Source organism: Solea senegalensis, linkage group LG17 (genome assembly GCF_019176455.1).
Source record: "Solea senegalensis isolate Sse05_10M linkage group LG17, IFAPA_SoseM_1, whole genome shotgun sequence".
NCBI classification, from domain to species: domain Eukaryota; kingdom Metazoa; phylum Chordata; class Actinopteri; order Pleuronectiformes; family Soleidae; genus Solea; species Solea senegalensis.
In genome coordinates, this window is record NC_058037.1 from 9,869,757 (window position 1) to 9,896,781 (window position 27,025).

Genomic DNA, 27,025 nt, shown 5'->3' on the forward strand with positions numbered 1-27,025 from the left:
GCTGCTTTGAAAGGGCACTGATCTAAAGAGCCTCGCTGATAAACACGCTCCAGCTTATTTTCTGGGTTTGATCTATCTATCGGTCACAGTGGGTCTTTGTACATTGTTAGAGTTGACTGACCAAGCACCCTGCCCTCTGGGTATTATAGCATGCTGTGCTGAAGAAGAAAAACAAGCCATTTTATTGTTGGCCTCAACGAAATAAAGCTATGAAATTACATTTATGTGTAATAATCTGTCTAAAGTAAAGTAAAGACTTCATTTCTCATATTTATGTGTCCAGCAATTTTGTAAACATGAGTTTTCTGCTCATAAATCAACAGTATCATCGACAGGTGCCTGGTAAAACATTCTCTTAAATGAATGAGGACATGTGTCCCATATTGAACTCTTGCATTATCAAGACCAGTTCACATCAACTATAATTCGCTGGCCCCAGACAGGAAAAGCAAGTGAAACTGTGATTGCCCCTCATTGGTTTCATTCCAGATTAGATTATTAGCCAAATTTGCTAATTAGTAGCAAGCACTACGATGTGGTGACCCAATGTCCACTCGTTCTACAACTTCAAAGTGTTCTGTCCTGAGAGACTTGTGTCTAACTTCAATAGAAAAGTTGCAGACGTAAGCTACCACTCATTTCTCAGTTTTATCTCTGTGTTAGGATATCAAAGGATTTTTAATATTCATGCAGCCTTACAGTTGTCGTAAAGTTTTAAATTAGTGATATTACTGCACATACTTTCGTTTCTATATGTGCTTTTAATTTCTATTTGCATTTTTCCAAATGTTCCAAACCATTAAATGTTTGAGAAGTGACAATGTGCACTCTTTTATTAGTTTCTCAAGTGTCAAATTTCACTACTTTTTCAGCATAAACACACATTTAACACACTAAATACACTAAATGTGTTTATTCAGAGATATTTATGGCCGTCTGGCCTTTTCCCTCCATATTCCATGTATTATAATGACACAGATCAGACATTTAGTGAAGGTGCGTGCAACAACAAATTTAGCAGCTCATAAGTGGGGTTTATATGAACACTGACTACTTCACGTCAAATGCCCTCCAGTCTGTCAGCTTATAAATATTTTACAGTTCATAACAAGGAACTGTTTTAACAACTCCAATAAATCACAAATAAGACTCTTCCTATAGCAACAGGTGGACAAATGTGCCTAGCTAACAGCAAGACAATGTGGCATCAAGCTTCTGAAATATTGTCTATGATCAATCACAATCTCCTACACAAGAGGAGGTTTGACTTCCCTCTGGGTGGAAGCCTTTGTTTAATGAAGGGAGAGATACATTATAAAACACCTTGACTTTTAATATTTCCCTTGTGGTGACACTGATTATGATATATATATGAAAATAAACGGATGCATATACTAATAATACAACACATGGCTCTAATGGGGTTTGTTCTTTATTTCTTTTAGAAACATTAAATTGGTCTTATTGCAGGACATGTGATCAGCTGAAGCCTTCCAAAGACCAATTAGAGGGTCCAGTGGAAACTCTGAGCCAAGATCAAAGACAAGGCTACATGAGACAGAAAGCAACTACATCCCATTAGTAGAGTCAGTGCTACCAGCTTTGAGTGCTTTTTATAATAAAGAGATCCATCTTTATTGCCAGACCTGTGCTTGTGTTTGTTGACGTGACCAATCTTCCAAAAACACCGAAACAGGTTGTTAGCTTTCACTTTCAACTTTGTATTATCGTTATTATTTAAGTTGCAGATGCAACCTACGTTGTGAACATTGCTGTGCTACATTGAAAGTCATTGGAAATATTATAGCCTTTGCAACTTTGCAGTGACAGCACCTGTCCCACTTAATCAAGAAACATATTATTTGATGCAAAGGATTTTGGAAGAAGTCTGCAATCACCTGTCTTGAGTGTAATGTATGGAAAAGAAAATATAAGCAACAACCAATTGCTCCACGAATAGATTTTCAAACATTATGTGACTCTGTTTACAGTGCAACTAATTTGGTATCCCTGGTTACAACAGCTATCCACCATCTTCAATTAGATGAATACAGCCAGTGAAGAGACAAGATATGATGCCAGTCTGTTGCATGACAGTATTAACTACAAATGTAGATGAGGAATTATTATGTTAAAAAAAAGTATTGTTTTTCAGTTCATAAATGATAATAAATGTTATTATTATATTAATATTAATATATTATTGTACAAGAATCAACTTCTGCTACCCTGGATTTTGCAGATTCACATTCTCAAAGCAACATAAGCATGTCTATTCTCTTCAATTGGTCAAAGTGGCTGGTAACTTCTCTTTAATTGACCAATCTGGCTTTGCTATGGTTACACCATATGGGTACATACTGTCATGATCCTCAACAGATGGTAATTAACACAGAAGCTTCTGCTCTGTGATACAACTGAGCAGCAATTTCAAATTAACATCTGGCTCCGTCATTAAGTTGTATACACAATGGAAAGAGATGACAAGAGAAGACGAGCACAGTAAGTCAGCAAGACCTTAAGGAGTCAGGCTGCCCTTTTAAATGGATATCTAAACCATGTTACAGTCAAAGTATCCTCCTTATTAACCACTTTACCAGCACAACAGTGTAATAATCATGACTTATCACACAGAACATTATGTCACCTGTCATCACGTGAAACATGTCAGACGGATGCAGGAAATACACAGGGCAGCAAATCAGAGCATACACTTAACCACTGTATTTGGCTAAATAACAACTAACACACACTGTACAATATAACTGCTTGACAAGAATGTGTCACTGCATTTATGAAATCCAATCCAATCCAACTTTATTTATAAAGCACTTCTAAAAAATATAAAAACAATCAACGTACAACAAATACAATACAAACTGGTCAAATCAATTATCTCATACTGGGTCAAAAGCCAAAGAGTAAAAGTGGGTTTTAAGATATATTTTAAAATGGACAGTGAAGGGCCTGAAATGATCTATTCAAGAAAAAAAAAGAATTTTTTTTAACCTCTTTTCCACCTTATATTTTAATCTAAACATGAAATTGTGACAGTCTGGTATTACATCACCATCGAGATTGTTTTTGTAAATGGCACAATGACTGGCAAAAAGCTGTAAAAAAGAGAGCTGTACTTTCAATTACTTAGGTTCTATTTTACCAGCCAATGCCATATTAAAAGAAGTGAGAAAATCCAATTTTCACATTGCAGAAACTAATTTAAGACTAGGCTTTTCTAAATGCTTCAAGGTGATATTGACATGAGTAACAATCAGGTTTAATTATGATCTCAGTGGAAAATATCACATTAATTTACTAGTGAGCCAGATAATTGGAATGACTTTTAAACAAAGTCATTCAAAGTCATTTGTGATAATTTTATATTATCACAAATGCACCAAATTGGTATTAGTACTAACCCGGCAAATAACAACAGAAAGTGGTGGCAAACGTGAAGTACATTCTACTATAAGAACACAAATTATTTTTTAGTTTACACTGTTGTGAATCTGTCTATAATATGTGTGGTTGTGAGAGAAGAGGCAGCGATGTATAATTGTTCTTTAGTGTGTCGGCACAGGTGATGAGTTCCCACTCTGAGCACATCAACTGGCATGAAACACACTGGCCACACTTAATGCACCACAGCAGCACTGTCAGGCAGCTTCCAATCAGTGCATGAGGTCACCGGAATACAGGAAATCTGAACCCGTCAAAGTTTCTCAGACAGATGACATTAATAATTAGGCCCCAGAGGAAATGGCTCCTTCAATCATGCTCCATTGTTGTACATCATGGTCATCAATTGAAAGTGACCGATCATACACGGAGCATAATTACCATCAAGGGAAAATAATTGCTTCTTCAGTTTTGTTCACCTTCAATACATTTAAGACAATGAACTTACTTCCAGTGATGCAGATGTAATAAAAAGGGTCTGAAAAAAAAAATTGCATTTTGTGATCAGTAATGATCACAGTATCGTCACAGTAACGCTCAAAATCAGAAAATCAAATTCTCTCAGCACTATGTTAAATGTTATGACTAGGAAGTGGTTGCATATTTGTAAGTGGCACATTTAATGGCCGTGTGATATGAAAATGTGCTCATTAAGATTATTTAAATTTAGAGCTTAGCATGTGAGCCACCTTGAATCGCTAATTGCGGTCAGCTGACAATAGGTTTCTTTTAGTAAATCTAAAGATAATGTCAACGAGAGCGAAAGACTGGAATTAATCATGCTCGACTATTAGCACATGCAAGCCTTTCGAGAGAGAGGTGTGTCATGATTTACCAAAATGACGAATGAGACTGAGAAAATGTAGGATCCCATTTTTTGTCAAGTCTGGTCACACTGGAAACCAAAAATCGGAATATTTTCCCCCAATGTTGCTGTTGCTTTTATGAAATCCTATATGTCAAATATGTTGTGTGTGTTCCTTGTGTTAACATATAAGGAGACAAACCAGCTCTATGTGCATACCCTCTTCAACATGTAACCAGTCTATTTCCGAAGAACTGTTGAAGCTGCACTGAAGGCATTATTAACAGCATTGCTGCCAACAAGGGGAACAATTGAGTTGAACAACAGCTCCACTGACCCAATTCCCAAAATAATAGATGGAAATAGGAATAAGAGTTTAAGCCGACTGTAGGTGATCCTTTCGCTACACTTTGACAACCATGGAGGACAAGTGCCTCAGCTGCGCAATAAGAGAGTGGAACTGAGTCAATCTATTCTTCATTGTAGTCCAATCAAGTGATCTCTGAAGCAATCGCCTTTCATAAACATGTCGTCTATCAAGAGATGAGACATTTAACTGTTTAACTGTGCAAAGTCTCTCTTGCCACCTTTTACTTTTACTACTCAATAAATGTTGCTCCATCCCCCAAATCAATTTCAAATCAAAATGCTAAAGTTAAGACTGTGTCTACACACACTCAAACACACAACAATCATGACAAAATTGACTTTACTGAAAGTGTAAACAGACACCTTACATACCGAGATACTGCTATTAACAGAAAATTATAACCCAATAGTCGATAACAATAACAATAACAGTACAAATTAAAACAAATTAACAAAACAGAAGTGAGTTGATGGGGAATCTAATGAGAACTCTGATTGTGCATTAATATAAGTAAATTGATGATGTTAAATCGATACAGCATAATATTGTGATATTTTGCATGGCAAAATTGTATCAATACCCAGATGCCAAGTATTGATATCTTATTAATAAAAATGCAGCGTATTTAGTTTTCTCGTGTATGGCTGCTGCTTCACACATACACAAAGCTGAGGAGTTCTGTCCATTGATACATTTATTTAAGTCCATCCATCCAACACAGACAAATTCTACAGTGACCTATCTGCGAGTCCCGACCTCATCTCCAGAAAGGCATGAAACAACATGCTGCCATCATCTTTTTTTGTAACTAGTATTAACATTTCAATGGCTTTAAAGTTTAACTATTTATATTTTCTTCTGAGGCTGTCAACAAATAATACAAAACTATCTTAATTAACTATTTATGTGTCTCAGCAACCTCTCAAGAATTTAATTTCGAGGAACCTGTTGAGTCATTTTTGGAAAAATGTGTTACTCTACGTGGGACATTTGTCTTTATTGCCTCTGACGTGAGTTTAAAAAACAAAATCCCAGCTGTGAAAATTAAATTACGAACAAGAATTTTCATACAGAGCAATTCCCACCCGAGAGGTCATTTCGGGTTGACCTGCGGCATTTTGTTGTAGTTACTTCAACTTAAAATAAATGAAACCTCCATTTGCAGCTCATTTCACAGCTGTTATAAAGCGCAACCATTTTTTAATCCACAAATGGATGAGTGAACGAATGAAACACTGCACCGTTTAAAGACTCATGCAGTTGAATGTCATTATTGACCTTCAGCACCCATGTATAGGCTTACTACATTTATCAAGTAGCACAGAGATCAATACATAGATTTCCTTCAGAAACATTCAACTGAATGACACTCCAAGGTCATGCTATTTTTACGAGTACGTTGTAGAGGACACACGGGGTAAAGCTAAATGAATTTATGATATATATATTATATTATCTATATGTGCATGTACATATGTTATGTTTTTACTCTGTTTACATCTAAACTACATAACAGGACAATAAGAGAAAAGCAGGGTCAAGTGTGTGTGACATCAGGTTGGAAAGAAAGGACAAAAGGAGGGTGTAAGGGTTTAGTTCCATCTGTCATCCAATCAAGTAACTCCACCACTCTCATTTGCCGGTCCAATCCAAGCATAGCATAGCTGCTGCATTCAGGAACAGGCCACCAGGATGTCACTTAAAATATGTTTATTTATTCTCATTTTAGGAAGTCTGCTGGAACATGAAGACAGCTGCTTCAAATTGATTCTCCCACACAAATCGGCAGGGGAGACGGAGTGGGAATGAAATGTTAAGAATGGGTACGGTGGCTGCACGCGCCATGCTCTTCCTGCAAACTTGGATGCCAAATACTTGACACTTGAAACTTTAGGAAAAGTTTTTTTTTCCCCTCCTTGAAAAATGTTTTATTCCATGTTGAATTATAGTCAGATTGATACTACAGCATTTCCTGCCTCTAACTTAAACACAGAATGGTGAAATAGAAAAGCATAACGGTCGATTCATAATTTAAGACATGATTAATCAAACTGTCGCCTTTTTCCAGCCCAACATATCGTTTATGGATCTGGTCATACAGCTGCGGTTGTAATGTTGTAATGAAGACTCCCTTGAGGGCCTTTCACTTTGTAAAACAAGCTTCTCTGTGTAATACAGACACAACTATTAAAACCACAAACACAAACATAATTATCCAATGTATGGATATTTAACTGTGTGCACAAGAGGCTGTATCATCATTATTTTTGCTTTGTTGATTTGGCTGATTTCTTCCTGTGTGTACAGCAGAAATTTTGGCAGGAGACACAAAATCTAAACCCCATGATACTGGGAATAAGGTAGTGTGGCGCTGATCAGCACTGTGTGTACTAATTTGACAATGAGCACAGACATTTGTTTATATTTAAAAGCTAAAATGTGTATTCTCCTGCACTAAAAAACTATTTTTTGACAGTGGCCTAGGCCCACATGAATATGATCGAACCTTCAACATTCAATAATTACTATTATTAATTACTAAATTATTCATAACAGCAATGTTTTTTATCTAACTAACTTTTTATCTAAATTGGACTAAAAAGTATAATTTTTCAGAGATTTGTTATACATCTTCGGCATGCATTATTTAATTGGGGCATTTGGTTTTCCTGAGCTTGCCCATCTAAGTGTCCTTAGACAGCACTGATGGTCACGTTGTCAGTGTGTTAATGTTGAAATGATATAAAAGCGCTGTACATTGACGTGTTGTATAAATGCGCGTGTAAATGGGTAAATGTTAAGTGCTTTGAGTGGCTGTTAAGGCTAGGAAAAGTGCTATATAAATACCGTCCATTTATCATTTACAGATATAACAGGGATAAGCTTCTCGCTGATGGATGATGACTGGCTGCTGTCAAGGTGCAAGGTTGTTAATTTATCTTTGTAGACATCCTGAGACGTGCAGGTCACAGGACACCACTGTTGCCACTTAGCTCTCTAAAAGCTTTGGTCCTGATGTGCACAGAGGCAAGACGGCACAAGCTTGCATGCACACGCACAGAAAAGCCTTCTTCATCATCATAACCTCAGCACAAAAAGGAGCACTGCATTATTTTTTAAATACAGTTTAACCGATTACAGACATTGATTTTCTGTAGGAATATAAGTATTGAGAAGAATTTGTTTGAGGCACTTACGACTTTAGACAGTGGGTCAGCGTCTGCTGCAGCGAGAACCACTCCTGACACATTTCTGGATTGTGGGCTAGAATGAAATGAGAGGACAGTTTGGTCTTAAATCATGGCCCTTGGCAGAGGCAATATGAGTGTTAGTTGAGGGGTTTGCTCAGCTGACTCAAGGCTGAGGCCTGACCTTGGGGCCAAGCAGCGCTCTTCTGTACGTGTCACAATGGCATTTCAGACATGATGGTTGTTTGTGTCTTGAGTGCAAAGACAGGTCGTGACCCCCATTTTGTTTTTTTTCTTGCAAACCATTCTATCATGCTTTGACCAACCATATACTGTGTTTTGTTTTTCCAGGTGCAAATATGAAAGCTAGGTATTTTATGGCACCAAAACAATGTGTTCAAAGCAAATCTCCATCCCCTGCCGTGTTAAAATTAATGGGAATGTTTATCTGTTTACTGTCAGAATAACAATTTTCTCATATCCTGTGATTGTATTTGACAGACTTCAGGAGGCTTCCTGTCACAGTTGATGACATACTCCTATCCCTTTGGCAAGGTTATAGGTACTCCAGTGTCTGTGTGTATTAAATTACATATGAGTAGATGCTTCTGGAAAGGCAGCGGGGAATACAGATGAGTTGTGTCTCTGTCAAATTGGGTCTGTGATTAATACTGACTAAAGCGGTGTCTAGGTATTGTGGATATTGGGCCGGACACTGTTTCATCTGTTAAGTGAATGACAGATTAGAAGCTGGCTAGTGTATGCTGTTGTCGATCAGGAGCTTTCAGAGCACATGGACGTTGGCGGTACATACTAAAAACCTGTTTCTAAAAATACAGAGGAAAAACAAATCTTGAGATCAATATGAAAGTCATTACACTGCAAATGTCATAAAGTTTAAAGTGCCTTACATGTTTATGGATCTCTCTCTCCCTACAGTATGTGTCTGGAGAAGTGATACAGAACTTGGTGAGTTACTCATTGATTGTGCTGTAAAATATGACCCCTCTGCTTAAGCCATTGATTACTGTATCAGCAGAAACCAGGGTCCAGGGATGAAATATGTGACCATCAACATATTAATTATATGCCACTCCAAACGGCACACCCCCTGTTCAAGCAGTAAGTCACACCACAGCTACAGGACAGTACACAGTGTCACACTGGCGATCAATAACAACATAGAGCTGCTTCTGACCTGATTAATACTGATGAATACTGGATTTTGGTACATTTGAGAAGAAGTTCCTTAAGCAGAAGTACTGTTTAAATCACATTATACATGCAGTAGATGAGCATTTAAATATTCTGAGGCTTATTTCCCTCCCAACTACAGCTCATTCTTGAAGTGACAAATTATAATAGGCGTCCACAACCCACTGCACCTAAACAGCTTTGACAGCATCACTTAAATGTACATAGTAATTACATCACGGGAGAACAAACGTCCAGGGTTTTTCTTTGGCAAGGTTGAGCAGGTGAAGTATTAAGTCCCTAAATTTCCCCTTGGTGAATTGCATTCCCCTTGACAGCATTGCAAACAAATTGACAACAAAGCATCCCACATACCAACAGCAAAGTGCAAACAGCAGCATTTTATTTAAACAGCCTTTAGACGGTGGGCAGTTTTGATGTGGTGTGTTGCCATGACACCAGTGACCTTACCGACTGTGATGTTGCCCCAGTCAGTGTGTGCTGGTCAGTATCGACAGCCTCCCATATTTATTTTAAAAAGACTCTATTACCTCTAATTGTAATCACAGCTGTCTGCATGTCAGAGGGAAGCAGAAGCAGGAATGGCTGGCCAGCAACTCTGGGTTTTCCAATTTAACCGCATCCTGAGCCTCAAAGTTAAAGCTATGAAGATTACAAGCAGGTTGGATGAATAATTCAGCTCAACAGTAATCCTGACCTCAGGAAGGGTGGACTCTGCATCAATCATGTGTCTGCCCACTGCTGGAAATGTGTTTAGGCCTAGATTCAAGATGTCTGAGATTGCTGTTGCTTGGTGGTGTTTATGGCAAGTAGTCAGATATAAAATGAGGGGGGAATAATTGACATGTCACTTGTGAGATAGTGCCTCATCCTCCTGCTCTCCTCTGAAGTTGAGAGATTAATAGTGAAGTGATTCACGGCCATTTATAGGTAGACCATCGTACTCTTACTTTGCAGGAGATGGCGTCTCTTAAGTGTTCGCCATCCGGAGAGATTAAAAAGTATTTGGCACTGCTCTGCAAGTGTGAGGTGAAGAAGCTTTGTCAGAATACATTTAAAATGAATGTATTTTCATATACATAGTTTATATATTTTAGTGTGAGAGAAAATTCAAAAGTTGAATTATTCACATATTCTTATAAAATAGACCTGGTTTTCAATATAAACAGCCATAATTTACCCAAACTCCCTAGATACAAAGGTGCCAGGCATCTGGACCTGATAGACTATCTCAAGTCTTACTAACTATATGTATCAGACCTGGCACGCTGCTCGCGAGAATCTGCGATGGTGCCTTACTGTTCAGATGTCAGGCATTGGTCTTGGTTCTCCTCGGATCTGAGCTGTCTTCACTAAAATCTTCCAAATTAACTCATCACACTGACACCACAGCTTCCATCATTGGTCATCTCACCTGGCAATCAAAAATCTCTGTAACATTTAGGTCCAAATTGAGTTGATTATTTATATAATTTGATTATTATTAATGTAGTTTGATGGTGCATGGTTTTACAACTGTTGCAGAGGCCAGGTGCCATCTACATTTTGTCTATCTGGGGCAGGTGAGGTGGGCTGTTGGACTAAAATCATTGGGAATTGAAGCTGGGATTGCAATAATGTCTTTTCATATTTTGATGCAATCAAAAAAGTGAGTTGGAAGCGACCACCTTATTCAGCCCCCATGGCTTTTAATGAGAAAAATCCAACTCATTTTTATGCTTGACAAATAAAGTTGGGAGTAAACTCTTTGTCTCAGAATAATACATAAGTCTCCTTTGACCTGCTTTTACGCATGTGCCTCATTAAAAAAAATCTGTTTCCTTTGAAGACAAACAGCACAGGGGTTTTAAATTGATGTTTTTGCCAAGTCAATATCTGATGACATTCTGTCAGTGTTTGAGATGTGATATAAATCCATTATTGACCAACAGTACAAGATGTACCTGTGCATGTTAACATGTTTGAAGCAAGAAGTCCATTTGATGAAAGCTGTTATAACCTTCAAGCCTGACAGATATGGCAGTCAGAATAATGACTAAACTCTTCGGTGTGGGCTGCGGCCATGAAAATCAATCGGGGAATGCCATTAAGCCTGGAAAATATGTGTGTTTAATAGCTATGGATATTACAACTACACACACTTCTTGATTTTAAAATCCATTTCATCCTAACAAGTGGTTAATTAATTGAACATTTGCATGCACAGGATCAAGTGAATGGGTGCAATTTATTTTGCATGGTTGGAGTAATTAAGGGCTGCATACAAACACCAATATAAAATGGTGGACAGTGTTGCAGAACACACTTTATAAGAAATAAGAAGTGATTCCAGAAACCATGTTTTTTGACATCATTCAATATGGGCTGACATTTTAACATAGTGCCAGCACTATACTCCCATAAGTCCATCTTGCTTGTTTGCTTCTTCTTTCTCAACATCCAATTACTATGAATTTTATCCAACACATAATTGTGTCACGGATGGTAGATGTTCAGTAAATGTAAGCTTTAAAAAAGGCTTGATGTCTCTTCTTCTCATTTAATATAGAAGATGGCAGTTTTAAAGTATCACCATCGTAATGAATATCATTTTTCAGAAGTCTGTTTATTACATTACAGGAAAAGGAATTAAGAAAATATACAGTACCAATATGTATTTTTTCAGTCTCTTCAGTTGCATTTATTTTGCTTTTTTTTCCCCCCCATGAAAATATGTATATAAGTATTGAATTCCTATGGGGCTAAGAGGTAGTGTTCCTTAGCCAGCGTCTGAAGTATTAAATTTATGGTCTGCAAAATTACACTGTTGTACACCAGCGACCATTGGAGATAGGATACAATTTAATTTAACAACGGGATCATTATTTTCCATTTTCCACAGCATTCCTTATTTACATTTTCAGAGACCATGAAAAAGACACCTAGTTGATATTAAACTGCTGTTGCCATTCTACCTCTCCACTGCTTGAGGCAAAGTTTAGATTGGCTGAGTATACTTTCTTATCATTGACTTGTGTGTGTGATGTCATTTTCTGGGATGGATTTTTAATTCACTATTGCATGCCTAAAAGCATTCATATTCATTTAAATTTTAATAGCATATAAAACCAGACCCATAATTGAATTCACCAGTATATGGGCTGATCAGAGCTGACTTTGCTGCCTCATGCATTTTGCAAGCTGGTCATTCCAGAGACTCACAGGCATTAATTTCATCATCCTTGATTTGCATCTGCAGATTTCTACAAGATACATCAGCTGCAAACAAATGAAAATGCAGTCCATGCAACATTTACACTTACCATGCCATCAGTAATAAAACCTACTTAAATCACATGCACATTGCAACGCACAATTTTGTATTGATGTTTGTGTGACAGAGACAATATTAATAATGCATTTTATCCAAAATGAAATTGGATTTCCATATGCAGCGAGTGATGTGAGCTGGAACTTATTGTCCTCTCGTCTTTTCGTTGACTATGCAGGAGCAGAGTTGGCGGTGAGAGCGTACACCACACCTGCTTAGTACGATCACTCTGCTCCAATATAAACAATGGGAAGAAGTGTGCATGACAGAAAGTGGAGTTTAATGGCGCCAAACCTGCATCAGCTTTAGAGAGAACACAGCATGTGTGTGTACATGTCTTTGTGTTTATTCCAGGGAGACTAAATGAGTGAGTGAGCAACAGAGAAAGACAGGAAATAAATTGTCACTTGTGATAAACTGTGTGTTACATGATTCTCCAATCTCCAATTTCCTAGGTGCACACAAATGTGTTGTCATACTGCTGAGGACAAAATCTGAGAGAAACTCTGATGAGGCAGGTCATCACACCACATCACATGCAGAAAAGATCCAGTGCATCTATACACATAAGTGTTTCACTGCCTGAGATGTAAAAAAACATAAAGGACTACAAGTTTTAAACAATATCTGAATATCAGAGAAGAAGTACTGCCTCTTCTCATACAGCTAGAAATAAGAAGGGCACACTATTGAGGATGAATCTTCATTCATTTCTTTTAGACAGACAAAAAACACAGCCCTTTATTTTGCAACAGATACACCCATGACGCCCTCCTTTGGTTGGTAATGTGCCATGAACTTAGATGGCTCTCAGTGTGCAGGGTAACAAGAGTGATATGGCTCACATCACTTTACATGCCCCCAGATTCTCACTGTTGGGATTTCAGTGTGAGATTACAAAACAAGAGATCTGATGATAATTCACTTCACATGCTCAAACCCCATACTCTTACTGTGTTTATGACATTGTTGCACCCTTGCCGATAATTTGACGATAGCTGTGATACAATCTGTTATCACTGAAAAACAGTAGAGCATTGCTGGAAGACTATTCCTATCTGAGCTGCATTTGGAAAGCAGAAACAGATTACAGTGGTGGGCTTTAGAGCTCCACAGATAATCAGCTGGTTATCAACCTAACCTCGTTTCAGATTAACTGACATTTGGACAGACCACACCAACGTGCTCTGCCACTGCAGGGTGGTAATACAAAGCGGCATCTTCACTCACAGGGCACAGGAGAAATTTGAAATTACCTACACCACCTGCCCATGGTCTTTGCCACGCTTGCTTTCAAGATAATGAATTCCTGCAGGCAGGCTCACTGAAGGGAGCACCACTTCACCACACTGCACAGCTGCAGCACTTCAGCAGCAAAAAGATCTCTAAACAAGCTAATTTGGCAAAGGTACTGCGACAAAATACAGCACATTTGCCACGCTGCAAAAAAATTCAGAGTTGTTTTGATCAAGTCGAAGGTCAAACACCTACTACAGTATTCCAAAAAGTTTTTAGGTCATTTAGTAAATATTATTATTTCATATTGATTATTTAATTTGATTTTAAGTAGTGTATAATGCAAGCTATGAATAAATAATGAGACTAAGAGGCTGTGAGGCTACTTGAGCACAGCACTGATGTGAGTGAAATCCTGATGTCAGTGTGCAAACATGCTGCTGTGTATGTATTTTTAATTTTCGTTATCTTATCAACATTTTAGCAGTGTTGGTGATAGATATCCACAAAGCAAAAATATCAACAATCTTATATCAAAAAAAAAGAAAGAAAAGTAAATTAAGATTATGATTCAGCTAGTGGGTACCTACCTCACTACGAATTATAAAAGCAACACAATATATAGCTGTTGAGTTATTTGAGTGTGGACCAAAGTAATAAACAAACCAACTACTGCCAGTATGCCAGGAAACTGTTTATATATACACTGACAAAAAAAAGATGCGCTGAGATTTGGCAGAACCTGAACACAAGTAATATGCATAGCAACACTGGTGGAGTTTGATTACGCACCAAACCCAAGGAAAAGAGCAATAAAATGTGTATTAGTGCTTCACTTTGTCAGTGTGAGGGTTGCCTTAGGTCTCTGAAAACAGATAACGCAGAAGCTACAGAAACTTGTAAAACACAAACACGACTAAGAGGTTACACCATTGGGGGCCTTTCTGAGATTAACCCATTTCTCAGTCTTGGAAGAGATTACCTCACTAGGGCGTTGGGGAAACCTCTCGATGATCAACACTGGAGGTTATCAAAACTGTCAGTCAAGAACAAGGCTGCTGTGCCCCCTGCTTCTTCACACAGTGGAAGTACATCCTTCATTCTGCCACTGCTTTCCATCACCTTAATCTCAGTCTAATTAGAACCTAATAGGACCATTTGTCACACAACAGGAGCACGCAAGACCTTCCACAGACTGTGATAAATCTCTTTCAAAACAGCAGTTGTTAGTTCTTTGCGTTATACATTTATTCTGAGATATAAATGAAGGGATAACTCCATCACCAACTGTGATCTGTGTGTGCTTCTTTTTTGGTCATGCATTACTGTAAGTACAGTTGAGTGCTGTTTACTTTACTACGGTACAATACGTTAACGACTGTTACAATAACACAGGCTCCAGGAAATGCAGGACTTTAGCCTCACTCCGTCACTGTGACAATGCAAGCATGCTAATGTTTAGAGTGCATAATATAAATTATGTTCACATACCATTTTAGAATGAACTGAATTTTATGTGTTGGCATGAAAGAATGTCTATTAGCAGAAACACAAATGAAAGTGGATAAAAAAGTGAATGTGATCAGTAAATTAAAGTGGTTGTTAAGATTTATATAACCTATTCATACAATTTGAGGAAAGGTCAGAATAAAAGTGATTCATCCTCTAGGAAACTTAAATGTCTGATGAGAATTTGAAAAATATAGAAATGTATCTGAAACCTTGACCAGAATTTGAATATTAAGATTTATCTTGATTAATGGGTGTGCTTTCAAATTGATTCAGTCATATTTAGACACTATCAAGATGCTAAACAAGATTAACACTAAACAAGATTAACTGCATTTCATTCAAATATTGAAAAAGGTATCATAAATCTGCCGGTGTCCTAAGCTTTTAAGTGATGACTATGAGAATGACAGTACAGTGGTGTGGGAGCAGTGATGAAAAATCCTGTAGACCTAATTAAAATAAGTTGTAAAATTGGTGTCAAAAAGCAAACAATAAATCATCCAGGATTACTTAATTAACTTTCCCTTTAAGGGTCTTAAATGACCTCTCACTTTCACTTACTGTGATGAGAATGAATTAGGGAATTGAACAGAGCTGCAGAATTCTCCCTGAAAGTCTTCTATTAAGTGTTTTCACCTATAAGAAATGCAGTGCCTCTAATGAAGGCCTTGTGTAAATCTGTAAAACACACACCCATCTCTTATCAATTTGCAGATTTCTTTTCTTTCTTTTTTTTAACAGTAATTTCTTTCAGGGGGATTAATTATTACTAAGGTGGTGGCAGCTCGTTGCAGTTCACATTAATGTTGTGTGAATCAAAACAACTGTCAATCTGTCATTACTTATGCACATACGATCTCTGGTATATACTCTGAAAACTGCTGTAGTTTGATATTGATAATGTCAAATGAGTTCACAGAATGCTGATTAAGCCTATCAGTCTTGACTCTGTCGTGACGTCATGGCTGAAGAAGCACATGGTGAGAGTAAAGCAATACAGCTTCATACAGTTGGACTATGGTTAAAACACAAGGACATGCCCACAAAAAGTGTTTTCTACTGCTAAACATAAACCTGGACATTCAGCAGGACTTAAAAATCATATCTTAATGACAATCATGATTTTGGCATCTCATGAATGTAATCGTCCAATAATAAAAATGCATACTCCACCAACAGAACACAAAGCAAATCAACTGGTCCCTGAACAGCTGCCTGGCTACGTGCCTGCGTAAGTCAATAACAGCTGCTGTGTTTTCCTTCACCATGAAACTCCAAGTTTCCTAGATGCAGTCTGGACAAGTAACGCTGTGTTGAATGACAGATTTACAGCAGATAACTTGCCAAAGTACCGCAGAATCAAACATTAGAAGCCAGCACCGCTTCTTTCTCTCTTGCTCTCTGTGGGTGGGTGTGTGTGTACTTATATTTTGTTACCTTTTCTGGCATAAAGACTGACCTTGTCAGGAGCAGCAGTCAACAGGGAGACAAAAATCTAGTCCTAAAGAGGCAGCTCATCATTTTTGAGGAACTGGTTAAGTTTGGGGCAAATTTTTGAATTATGTTTTGTTAAGGTTAGGGTCAGGCATTCACTGGTTTTGATTAAAGGTTGTACAAGCTGTCCAAATGAATGCAAATCAATACAGTGTCCTAAGAAGAATAGCTGCGCAAACCTGGACGTGGGAGACTGGTAGGTGGAGAGAAGACAAAACTAGATCATAGAGATGCTTGGGAATTATTCAGAAGTCCACAGGGAGGAGATAGACGTTCCACACTGGAGCTTTAAGATGACTTACAGACATAAATATGACATGATAGCACTATCTTTGTTATTGATTTCATGGTCTTTAAGATTATAAATACCTGACATAGCAGGTAGTCCATTCTTCACCTTTAAAAAAAAATACATAAATTATTGAACAGATATATTGCGAGGCAACTTCCTTTAGAAACGACTGATTTTCAGCCCATAGCTCAGCATTTAAACACAACTGAGAGAATAAAGTTTGAGTGACCAATTAGCAAATCTAATTTGACATGCCATTTACCACATCAACGCCTGCCAATAACCTCAACCCCAATAATCACTTTAATAGAGCAGTAGATCTCAGGCGCAGGGCATCCAGCAGGAGCCATTTGTGGCTGCAATCTGTCCTGACAACAGGCAAAACATGCTGTATTAACTCCTAACATCCCAACAAGTATGTTTTGTATACAAGTGCGTATAAAAAACATCAACAACCACATATTCTGTAGTATGAGAAGTAGGCGCTCTGAAAAACATACTACCAACAATCAAATGATGACAGCTGTTGTTAATGTTTGCATTGTGCCATAGCTGCACTGCAATGAGTCATAACGACAGCTTCAATCATCACAGGTCTCTGCGGTCAACATGGAATTTGATATACAGAGATGCACAACAGTGCCTGACCCTGACTAAAGCCATGCCATCAGCTTGTTTTGTAACTTAGCTCAGTAATGTGAGAGGAACAAAGCAGCATTGTTCTGAACTGAGCCCTTGACCCAGAACAGTATAAACACGGATGGGCTGTGGACCTCACTCTTTAGTAAATGTATTGCATCACTGCCATCAGTGGACAAGGGTAATAAGGAAAAATGGGACTTCACAAAGTATTCAGACCACTTATTAGGAAAGCCACTATGGACACAATTACAGGTTCACTCTGTGTGGAATGATTTTTTTACCCGAGTAAAAAAACCTGAGTCAGAAGTAATTTCCTCTCTGATAGCCCCCATAATCCCCATAAGGGTACTTATTCAGAGAATACAACTGCCACTGCATTTAAAAACACTGATTAAAAAGAAAGTTTACATTTAAATAAACATGTTTTTTTTACTAGAATATGTTAACTTGCCCACAGAATGCTGAGTTTGAGTATGTGTAATTCTTGACATTCAGTAAGTTGTTGCATGCATTTCACTTTATCACATTTTCTGCAGAATTCCCAGTGAATAGCTGGCAAAAACGTCGCCAGGAAAGTCGTGGAAATGTGTTGGCAATTACTGTTGTATGTGAATTACAGCAATATATTGTGTTGTATTGTGTGTAAGTTACTGATCAGTAGTGAAACACTTGCATCATTATAACTCAAGACAGCAGGTCTGGAAAAATCCCCCCATATAGACAACATTTAAAATTCAATAATGTTTATTAACATCAGTTACCTGGTGCCAGTTGATTGCTGTTATTGATGTTGGGCTGGTCGGGAGACTTTATGATCAGAGCAAAGTGCAGGCTTCTACAAAAAAGGAATTAGGAAATGTCAGGAGCTTTAAATAACCATTTGTTACCCAATGTTGCCAAACTAAACTGCTAAATGAGCAATGATATCATCTAATATCATCTAAATTTAAAATGCCACAGAAAATCAATACACAGTCAGAATAATCAACAATATGCAAGACAAATGTTTTCACCTAAAAATAAATTTCCCTGATTGTGGTGATCATGTTTTCAGCTATTTCCTTCAGCTCACGCATTGTTTTCTTTCATCTACACCCTCTCTCAAGGGGTCGCCACAGTTGATGATCCACATATTTGATTTGGCAGAGATTTTTTACACTAGGTGCCTGTTCTGATGCAAACCTCTCATTTATCTGGGCTTGGGACCAGCACTGGGAGTACACTGGATGCGGCCACCCCCTGGATGGGGTACATTTAGAGTGTTCAAGACACAATGAGCAATGGGGATTGCTCAGGGGTAGAGAAAAGTTACAAAAAGTAGACATTTAAAAATTTTTTAAAATTAACTAGTAGTGAGAGGGTTAGTCTGTAATATCATCCTGTCCTTTGATGTCTCTCATGCTCAACAGAAGTAACAACATTCCATTATGTCCTTTGATACCTTTGAGCATTATTTTATGACTGTGATCCATTAAATGACTTTGATCCTTTAATGCTCTGCAGTTCTTGTATAAATAACCCTGACCTGCAGCCTCCACCTCATAACCATCATCTGATTACTGCTCTGTCTTTGAACACATGCTGAAGAAGAACACTGTTCAAACAACATGGAAGCTTTTGGAAGCATGAGAGAGGAAACTGTAGCTGTGCTGATTTACCTGAGGAAGCTTCTGAATAAGATCGGGAAGCTGGATTCATACAAGGTTGAGCCATTCCTTGAGAGCCTGGGAGTCTCACTGCAAGAGAAGTTCAGAGGACACTGGTACCCTGAAAACCCCAGCAAAGGACAGGCATACAGGTGCATCCGAGTCAACAGGTTCAGCAGAGAGGATCCAGTGCTGCTTCAGGCCTGCAGAGAGAGTGGAGTTCAGTACAGCGACCTGGGACTGCCCCGTGAACTCACGCTGTGGATAGATCCTGGGGAGGTCTGCTGCAGATATGGAGAAGGAAGTATGTTCTTCTCACTGGCCACTTTCTCTACAAAGGTGGAGGACAAAGGGAGATCACACACTCGCCATCTTACCACCAACACCAGGCACTGTTCCAAGAAATTGAACGGAAATGCTTCCGAGTGGTATCCAAAAAAAATGGTACCTGTGAAACAGTGACATTCATCCACTGCCTCACTGATGTTTCAGGCCTCACGGGCAAAGCCGGCTTCTCCTAGTACTGGAGACGGGGTCAGAACTCACAGATGACTCGCAGGACATTTTGTTTGTGATGACATGTACATTTGTAGATATTTTTTTCAAAATAAATGAATTATTAAGAACACATATTTTTGGCCAGGTATCTGTTGTCTTAAGTTTTGAAATGTTTTGATGTGACCTTTTTACTACACTTGAGACTGTGCAGCAGTATAGGGAAGGCCAAAAGGAGTTGCACTTTATTTGTGGATCTAGTGAAAGCATATGATTGGGTTATCCTCTATCAGAAGGAAGCAGTTGGAAACTTCCTTTATTACAGTCAGTGCATTGATTTATCAAACATGCTTTTCACAATTAACTCAGTTACTCAGAAACTTCACGTTTCATGTAAATAATACATCTGAGGGTAAACTTAATGCAGTATAACCTTTTAAGTTTTATGGATAAATACATTATTATTTAGACCACCATTTACATTCACTGTTAAGTCATTGTCTGCCTTTTAACGCATTCATGCACTTTCTGTTAAGGGGGGCAGTTTTGTGCACAGTTTTGTGTCCCCTTGTTGTTTGAGAGCTTAACTGTGAAAACGTGAGGTAAAGACAACAGGTGAATTTAAGAAATTATGTTCTTCCGTGTTTGCGTCACAATGGCCGTGTGTAAGCACAAATAAAATGCACTGGGCTCATATACAAGTTACCCGTTATATGTCATGTAGTTTAAATGCATTATTAGCTTGTGCGTCAGTTAGCTTGCTTTAACGTCACTTGAGCTAGTTAGCTAATGTTTGCTACAGACAACAGACTGAACACGCATTGTCTGAAGACAAAAGGTGTATAAAAACCTGACTTAACACTTATTAATAAATAAAAAAAAAAAACAACAATACAGTCATTCACAAAAAATTGAACAATATGAGAGCAGGAGCAGTGACTTGTTGGTGCTACGGTACGTCTACTACTAAGCTCGTTAACAGATAAAACTCTCTAATAAGAGGACAGACACCTTACGGACAAACGGTCAGCTCACATGAGGTGTAATTAGTAAAAGTTAAGTCATAAAGTATTATTTAAGACCGACTTACGTATTTAGTGGTGGCTATGCAGAGCTGCTCCTCTCCTCTGTGTCTCAACGTGGACATGCTCGTTAAAGCAGTAGCCTGAAACTTAATTTGATATTCAACATTTAAATGTAAACTCCTCATCTGCAACCACAACATATCTATATTTAAATATTTATTTATTAAAAAATGCATTTCCTTTGAGAGAAAAGTTGCAACAAGGAGACATTTTTTAAAAATAAATAAATAAAAATTAACTAGTAGTGTAAAAACATTCCATTATGTCCTTTGATACCTTTGAGCATTATTTTATGACTGTGATCCATTAAATGACTTTGATCCTTTAATGCTCTGCAGTTCTTGTATAAATAACCCTGACCTGCAGCCTCCACCTCATAACCATCATCTGATTACTGCTCTGTCTTTGAACACATGCTGAAGAAGAACACTGTTCAAACAACATGGAAGCTTTTGGAAGCATGAGAGAGGAAACTGTAGCTGTGCTGATTTACCTGAGGAAGCTTCTGAATAAGATCGGGAAGCTGGATTCATACAAGGTTGAGCCATTCCTTGAGAGCCTTGGAGTCTCACTGCAAGAGAAGTTCAGAGGACACTGGTACCCTGAAAACCCCAGCAAAGGACAGGCATACAGGTGCATCCGAGTCAACAGGTTCAGCAGAGAGGATCCAGTGCTGCTTCAGGCCTGCAGAGAGAGTGGAGTTCAATACAGCGACCTGGGACTGCCCCGTGAACTCACGCTGTGGATAGATCCTGGGGAGGTCTGCTGCAGATATGGAGAAGGAAGTATGTTCTTCTCACTGGCCACTTTCTCTACAAAGGTGGAAGACAAAGGGAGATCACACACTCACCGTCTTACCACCAACACCAGGCACTGTTCCAAGAAATTGAACGGAAATGCTTCCGAGTGGTATCCAAAAAAAATGGTACCTGTGAAACAGTGACATTCATCCACTGCCTCATTGACGTTTCAGGCCTCACGGGCAAAGCCGGCTTCTCCTAGTACTGGAGACGGGGTCAGAACTCACAGATGACTCGCAGGACATTTTGTTTGTGATGACATGTACATTTGTAGATATTTTTTTCAAAATAAATGAATTATTAAGAACACATATTTATGGCCAGGTGTGACTGTCTTTTCCCCCAGGGACTGTTGTTTTGATGTCATCTTTTTACTACACTTGAGACTGTGCAGCAGTATAGAGAAGGCCAGAAGGAGTTGCACTTTATTTGTGGATCTAGCGAAAGCTGATATGATTGGGTGCCAAACTGAATTAATATGGAAATGCTGAGTTATGAATTATTGAAAATAAAATGGATCAAATCACACTGATGGTGATAAAATGTTATTTTGCTTTGGTGCGAACATTCAAGTGCCAATGTAGTAAATAAAATGAAAATGAATAAAGTGTGTACAGATTGTAGTCAGCAGAACAGAAAGTCACAATTATGACATTGTTTGATGGTCCAGTGATGGTCTGCAGTTCGGGATACCCACACACATCACCGTCATCAATATAAAATCTCAGTCTTAACCTCTGTGTCCTGTGGTTTGTCTCCTTCACTTTTTAAATTTGATTTAAATTAAATGAACCAACCAAGAACAGCCTCACTGAAATTCAAGTAACGGCGCATCAATGGATGAAACAGGTGGGTTCAGACTTCAGCGATGGTGAGCTGGTGCTCTTTCACTCTATTGAATAAAACAAAAACAAAAAACAGCTGAAGAAGAGTCAGAGAGTTTGATTATAAACAGACCCAGCTGTGAGAATTTGCTTATTTGAATATTTTAAATCATCAACAACACTCATATTGTTTGGGTTAGATGTGAGAAGCTCCATCGTTGATTTGAAAGCTACACTAACTGGGTAAAATATTAATAATGCACAAAATAGCAGCAGGAAACAATCAATTAAACCAGAATAAAAGGCTGCCTCCAACAATTGCTCGAGTATTTTTCAAAGGAAAACAGCCTCAGCGAGTTCAACAGAGCAAAATCAATTCTGATTCATGTCATGAGTGACTCCTTTCAGCTCGAGAGATGAAGCATTCTTTTACAATGAAAGCCACACATTGATTTTATGCAATTCATTTCTGTGACACTTCAGACAGTGCTTTTGTTGACAGGCAATAGTCCATGTGTTAATGTGATCACTGAGCAAGGTCAGCTGTTTGTCACATTTTCTTCAATAATGTGTCAGTAATGAATGAGAAGCGGGAATTTCAGAGCCGTTGTGCCTCTGAATATAACAGTGTAAACTGTTTAGAGTAAGCTGATCTGAGAAAATGTTTGAACTGCACTAAGTGTTCCAGTGTGGGGGGGCAAACCTGCACCATCATTTAATCCCTGGCTCAGTGTTTGGCTGCTTGGTGTGGAGCAAACTATTATTTCCTGGGCATTGAATATGGCACAGCCGCCTTTTCAAAGTCAATGTAACGTTGTAAATTCAATTTAGGGACTCAAGAGCACCTTTCCCAGGATATATTCTTCTCCCACATTAGTGCCTGGCGAGTTTCTATGTAATTTGCGGACATCCTATTATTAAGGGCAGACTTTGTGAGAGTCCCTCGGAGCTATCTAGAGTGCATTTGGAGTTGGTGTGATCTGAATATGAATGACAGGCAGTGTGCCTATTTGGAAGCTGACATCAAAAATTGATTATGTACCTTATGCCTGCCCTTTCCAATCAAATTTCACCTGTGAATTTCACAAGTTCTCGCAGAGAAAGTGGTAAAAATATCGCTGAAAACTCTTAAGCCAACGCTTGTTGAGCCACAGGGGAGAAGTAAAATAGATTATTTCTAGTCCTCACATTCACATAGGTCAGCACCCAAAGACCCTGTCCATCCATGGATTCCAAGTGTTCAATTTGGCACATAAACCCCAAGCTTGATATTTGTGACCCTGGCACACGCAATTCTCTGCATGCCTTTTTTTGGCTGCCTGGTATTGATTAAGAGTTCCTGCTCAAATGAGGACACAGCTGGCTTCTCGATCCCCACTTTCCTCCTGCTGACCTCCCTCCATTACCTTCCACAGAAACGCAGATAAACTGCGGATACAGGTGAGAACCACTCCAGCGGCCCTGGTAACTCTGCTCCTCCTTGTTGAGATTTTAGAAAAGGAAATCTAATCTCATTTGATCCAGTTTAGTCATAAGAAAAGCAAAGTATTTAATATTTGTATTTTTGTTGAGTACTAATTCTTCCCATCTCTTCCTCCTTCTAAGAATATCTTAACCCTAACCCAACGCTCAGTTCAAGAGGTCAGAAGCCATAAAGGTTGGGAAACCATTGCCCTGAAATTTGCTTGCTCTTCAGTAACTTCATAAAGAATTCTGAGAGTTGACTTTTTCCTAGATGGAATCAGATACACCCACGCCTCACTCTCTCGATCCTGAAATTCTGTTAATATGCGGTACATGCATGGAAATTTAATGTATTATAATCGTAAAAAAAAAGAAAAAGATCAACGTGTCCCACTAAATCACACAACCTCGGCAAACCAATCTCCAACTGTGACTAAGATTGTGGAACACACTTGGTTGGTTCTTTACTTGCTGTATTGAGGACACTGTCGCCTTATCAGTTTTCTATAACAATATATTTAACTTCATGGATAGTTACAAGGAAACGGGAGGAAAGAGGAAAAAGAAGATGATAAAAAAAGGACCCAAAAATAGGTTTAGGGTGTACAGGGCTGAACTGTTTTACTTGTTTTTGTTCTGCATATATAGCATATGGTGAAGCGACACAAGTTCTTTCATATCCTGCTTTGAGTTGTCCTGTTTACTGCAAAGGTGACAGAAGGCTGAACAGCCAGAAGCAATTACTACGACACTATCACGCCATAAAAATGAATGACCCCATCAGGAGGTCAGACGAAGGAAGCAGGCACTAAACCTCTGCTGGTCCGAGGACTGGAAATGATGCAGAGGAGTTTAAGTTTAACCCTGTCACTCACTCACTCACTCATCTTCTGCTGCTTAATCCTCCACATGAGGGTCGCAGCTTACATACAGTAGGGCGAAAGGCAGGGTACGCCCTGGACAGGTCACCAGTCCATCACAGGGTCACACTCTCACATGGTCAATTTAGAGCGAGTCCAATTTGCCATTATTGCATGCTTTTGGACGGAAACCGGAGAACCCGCAGAAATCCCACGCACAACCGACGGATCGCGTCACAAACCCAGGTCTTCTTGCTGCAAAGGCAAGATTGCTAACCACTACACCAACTGTGTGGCCCCGTTTCACAGACACATCACCTGTAATCTTGTTGCTGAGCAATGTTGTTACAAATATTTCATTTTATAGAATTTTATTATCAGCTTAATAGTTTTATTTTGCATCCTGTTTTTTCATTTTCTTACATAACATGTCAGATAACCTAGTGCTGTAGATGAGTGTGTGCCACCAGGTTAACGCTGTATGTATTCCTGTTAAATCAAAACATCACACATGACTGATATATGGGTGAAAAGACAAAAAAAGGCAATAAGTTGATTCATTTTCACACAAGAGACTGATTTGGATGGCTGCAATATGAACAAATGAAGCCATTCATACATGTGGGTATAAACATAAATATTGGGGATATCGTTTAGCAAACTAATGTTTAAATATTCCACCATTCCCTTTTCCAGTGTTGTTTTCAGCCCTGTGTGTAACATATGTACAGCTACTTCAGTGAGCGCTTAGACACACTCTGGTGCATGTGGTGGAAGCAACATGAGCATCTGTGTAATCAGAGGCTTTTCTCTGTGTAATGTATATTTGTTTCTGACGTTGCTGTCGTGTGTTGGACCACATTATATTGTGACTCCCCGTGGGCACAGTGTGATAACGTTAGTCATTTTCCTGGTTTAATATGTCTTGCCTTGAGCAATAATAGGGGTGACAATGTTACATAACATTAATATTAGCTAACTGGAGCCCATGGTCTACTTTCCCCCCTCCTTCTATATATAATTCTGGAGAAAATTATCAAAACTCAAAGTAAAAAAGTGATGTATTTTTAATCCTGAGTGTATCTTTGAGAGGGAACTGGACCTGCAAATACATCATTGCTGTACATGAATATTTTACGCGGCACAAAATACAGAATCTAAATCCGTGTTGATAAGGTGAAATATATTGAACGAGGGAAATCACACCTGACGCTCATTTACTTTTGCTCTTTTGCAAACTTATCAAGGCTCCCGCTGGTTTCATCGCAGCACTTTTTATTTCTCCTGCGGCCGGAACAGCACAACACACGTCTCTCCTAAGACACATAAATCAATAAAAGAACCACAGCAAATTTGTGAGCACGGAGTCAACAGTGCCTCAGCTCCTTTGAATGTTATAACTGTGAGTAGACACATGTGTGTCTGAAATACAATTCCACATTTGATATTGCTTCCAAATGCACGTGTGTGTGTGTGCATTGTCCTCATATTTAACATATATTACTCATTATTAACACCTTCCAATAATATTAATGAAGTCTTTTCTTGGTTGAGAGGAGTTGGCAAATCTTCACACAGAAGAGAAGGATGACAACGACAAAGACAGGGACAGTGAATGCCAGCGCAGAGATGGTGGATGAAATGCCACTACAATAAAACAACAACTATGTATTCACCTACATTCCGTGTGGACAGGCCCTTAGATGCACTTGAAAAGTCGTGGTACCCCAAGGAGAAGCATTATAACTGGAACCACACTGTCCTCTCCACTCGAGTCACGGCTGTGGCAGCGTTACGTCCCTGGGGGAAAGAGCAGCTCAGTGGCCAGAGGTCTCAAATAAAACTCGATCACACACAGCTTGAGATGTGGAGAAATGGCACTTCGACAAAATGAAAAAACATCCCTATGCGGAGTTTAAAATCCAGATTTCGCAAGCAAACATCATTCATACACACAAGTGCCTCTAAAGCAAATGTAGAGATCTTCCAGACCTTGGAATTTGGATGTCAAGTTCACTTCATTTTTTCACTTCATTTGTGAATTTTACATGATTTGAAACCCAATTTTGAGGAAGTCAGAAGAGATATTTTTTATTGCTTTTCACCCAACTCCATATATCACAATCTAAATCGCAAACTATGCGATACATTTGACACGATCATTACATTTTACGTATCATTTTGTTTTGTAGATTTTCTGCAAATGGTGACACGGCTTTGAGAGGACGAAGTCAAGCATTATACAGTCATCCCTTCTGTCCTCCCGGTCTCCAGGAAGCACACAAAACAAACTGGCCTAATTAAATTTGGCTGATTCAATTATGCCGT

General features: G+C 38.7%; 2 protein-coding genes across 2 annotated transcripts; both read left to right on the top strand.

Moving 5' to 3' along the window:
- The first annotated feature begins 19,148 nt into the window (after positions 1–19,148).
- LOC122784499 (protein BTG3-like) lies at positions 19,149–19,631 on the top strand. Its single transcript, XM_044049798.1, has one exon. It carries the CDS (start codon positions 19,149–19,151, stop codon positions 19,629–19,631), a length of 483 nt encoding a protein of 160 aa, XP_043905733.1.
- A 1,578-nt stretch (positions 19,632–21,209) lies between these two features.
- Positions 21,210–21,736, top strand: LOC122783776 (protein BTG3-like). The gene has a single exon (XM_044048607.1). The coding sequence runs from the start codon at positions 21,210–21,212 to the stop codon at positions 21,690–21,692; it is 483 nt and encodes a 160-aa protein (XP_043904542.1). The 3' UTR covers positions 21,693–21,736.
- The last annotated feature ends 5,289 nt before the right edge of the window (positions 21,737–27,025 follow it).

Coding starts and splice junctions, on each gene's coding strand:
- LOC122784499 (XM_044049798.1), top strand. CDS start 19,149: ATGAGAGAGGAAACTGTAGCTGTGCTGATTTACCTGAGGAAGCTTCTG.
- LOC122783776 (XM_044048607.1), top strand. CDS start 21,210: ATGAGAGAGGAAACTGTAGCTGTGCTGATTTACCTGAGGAAGCTTCTG.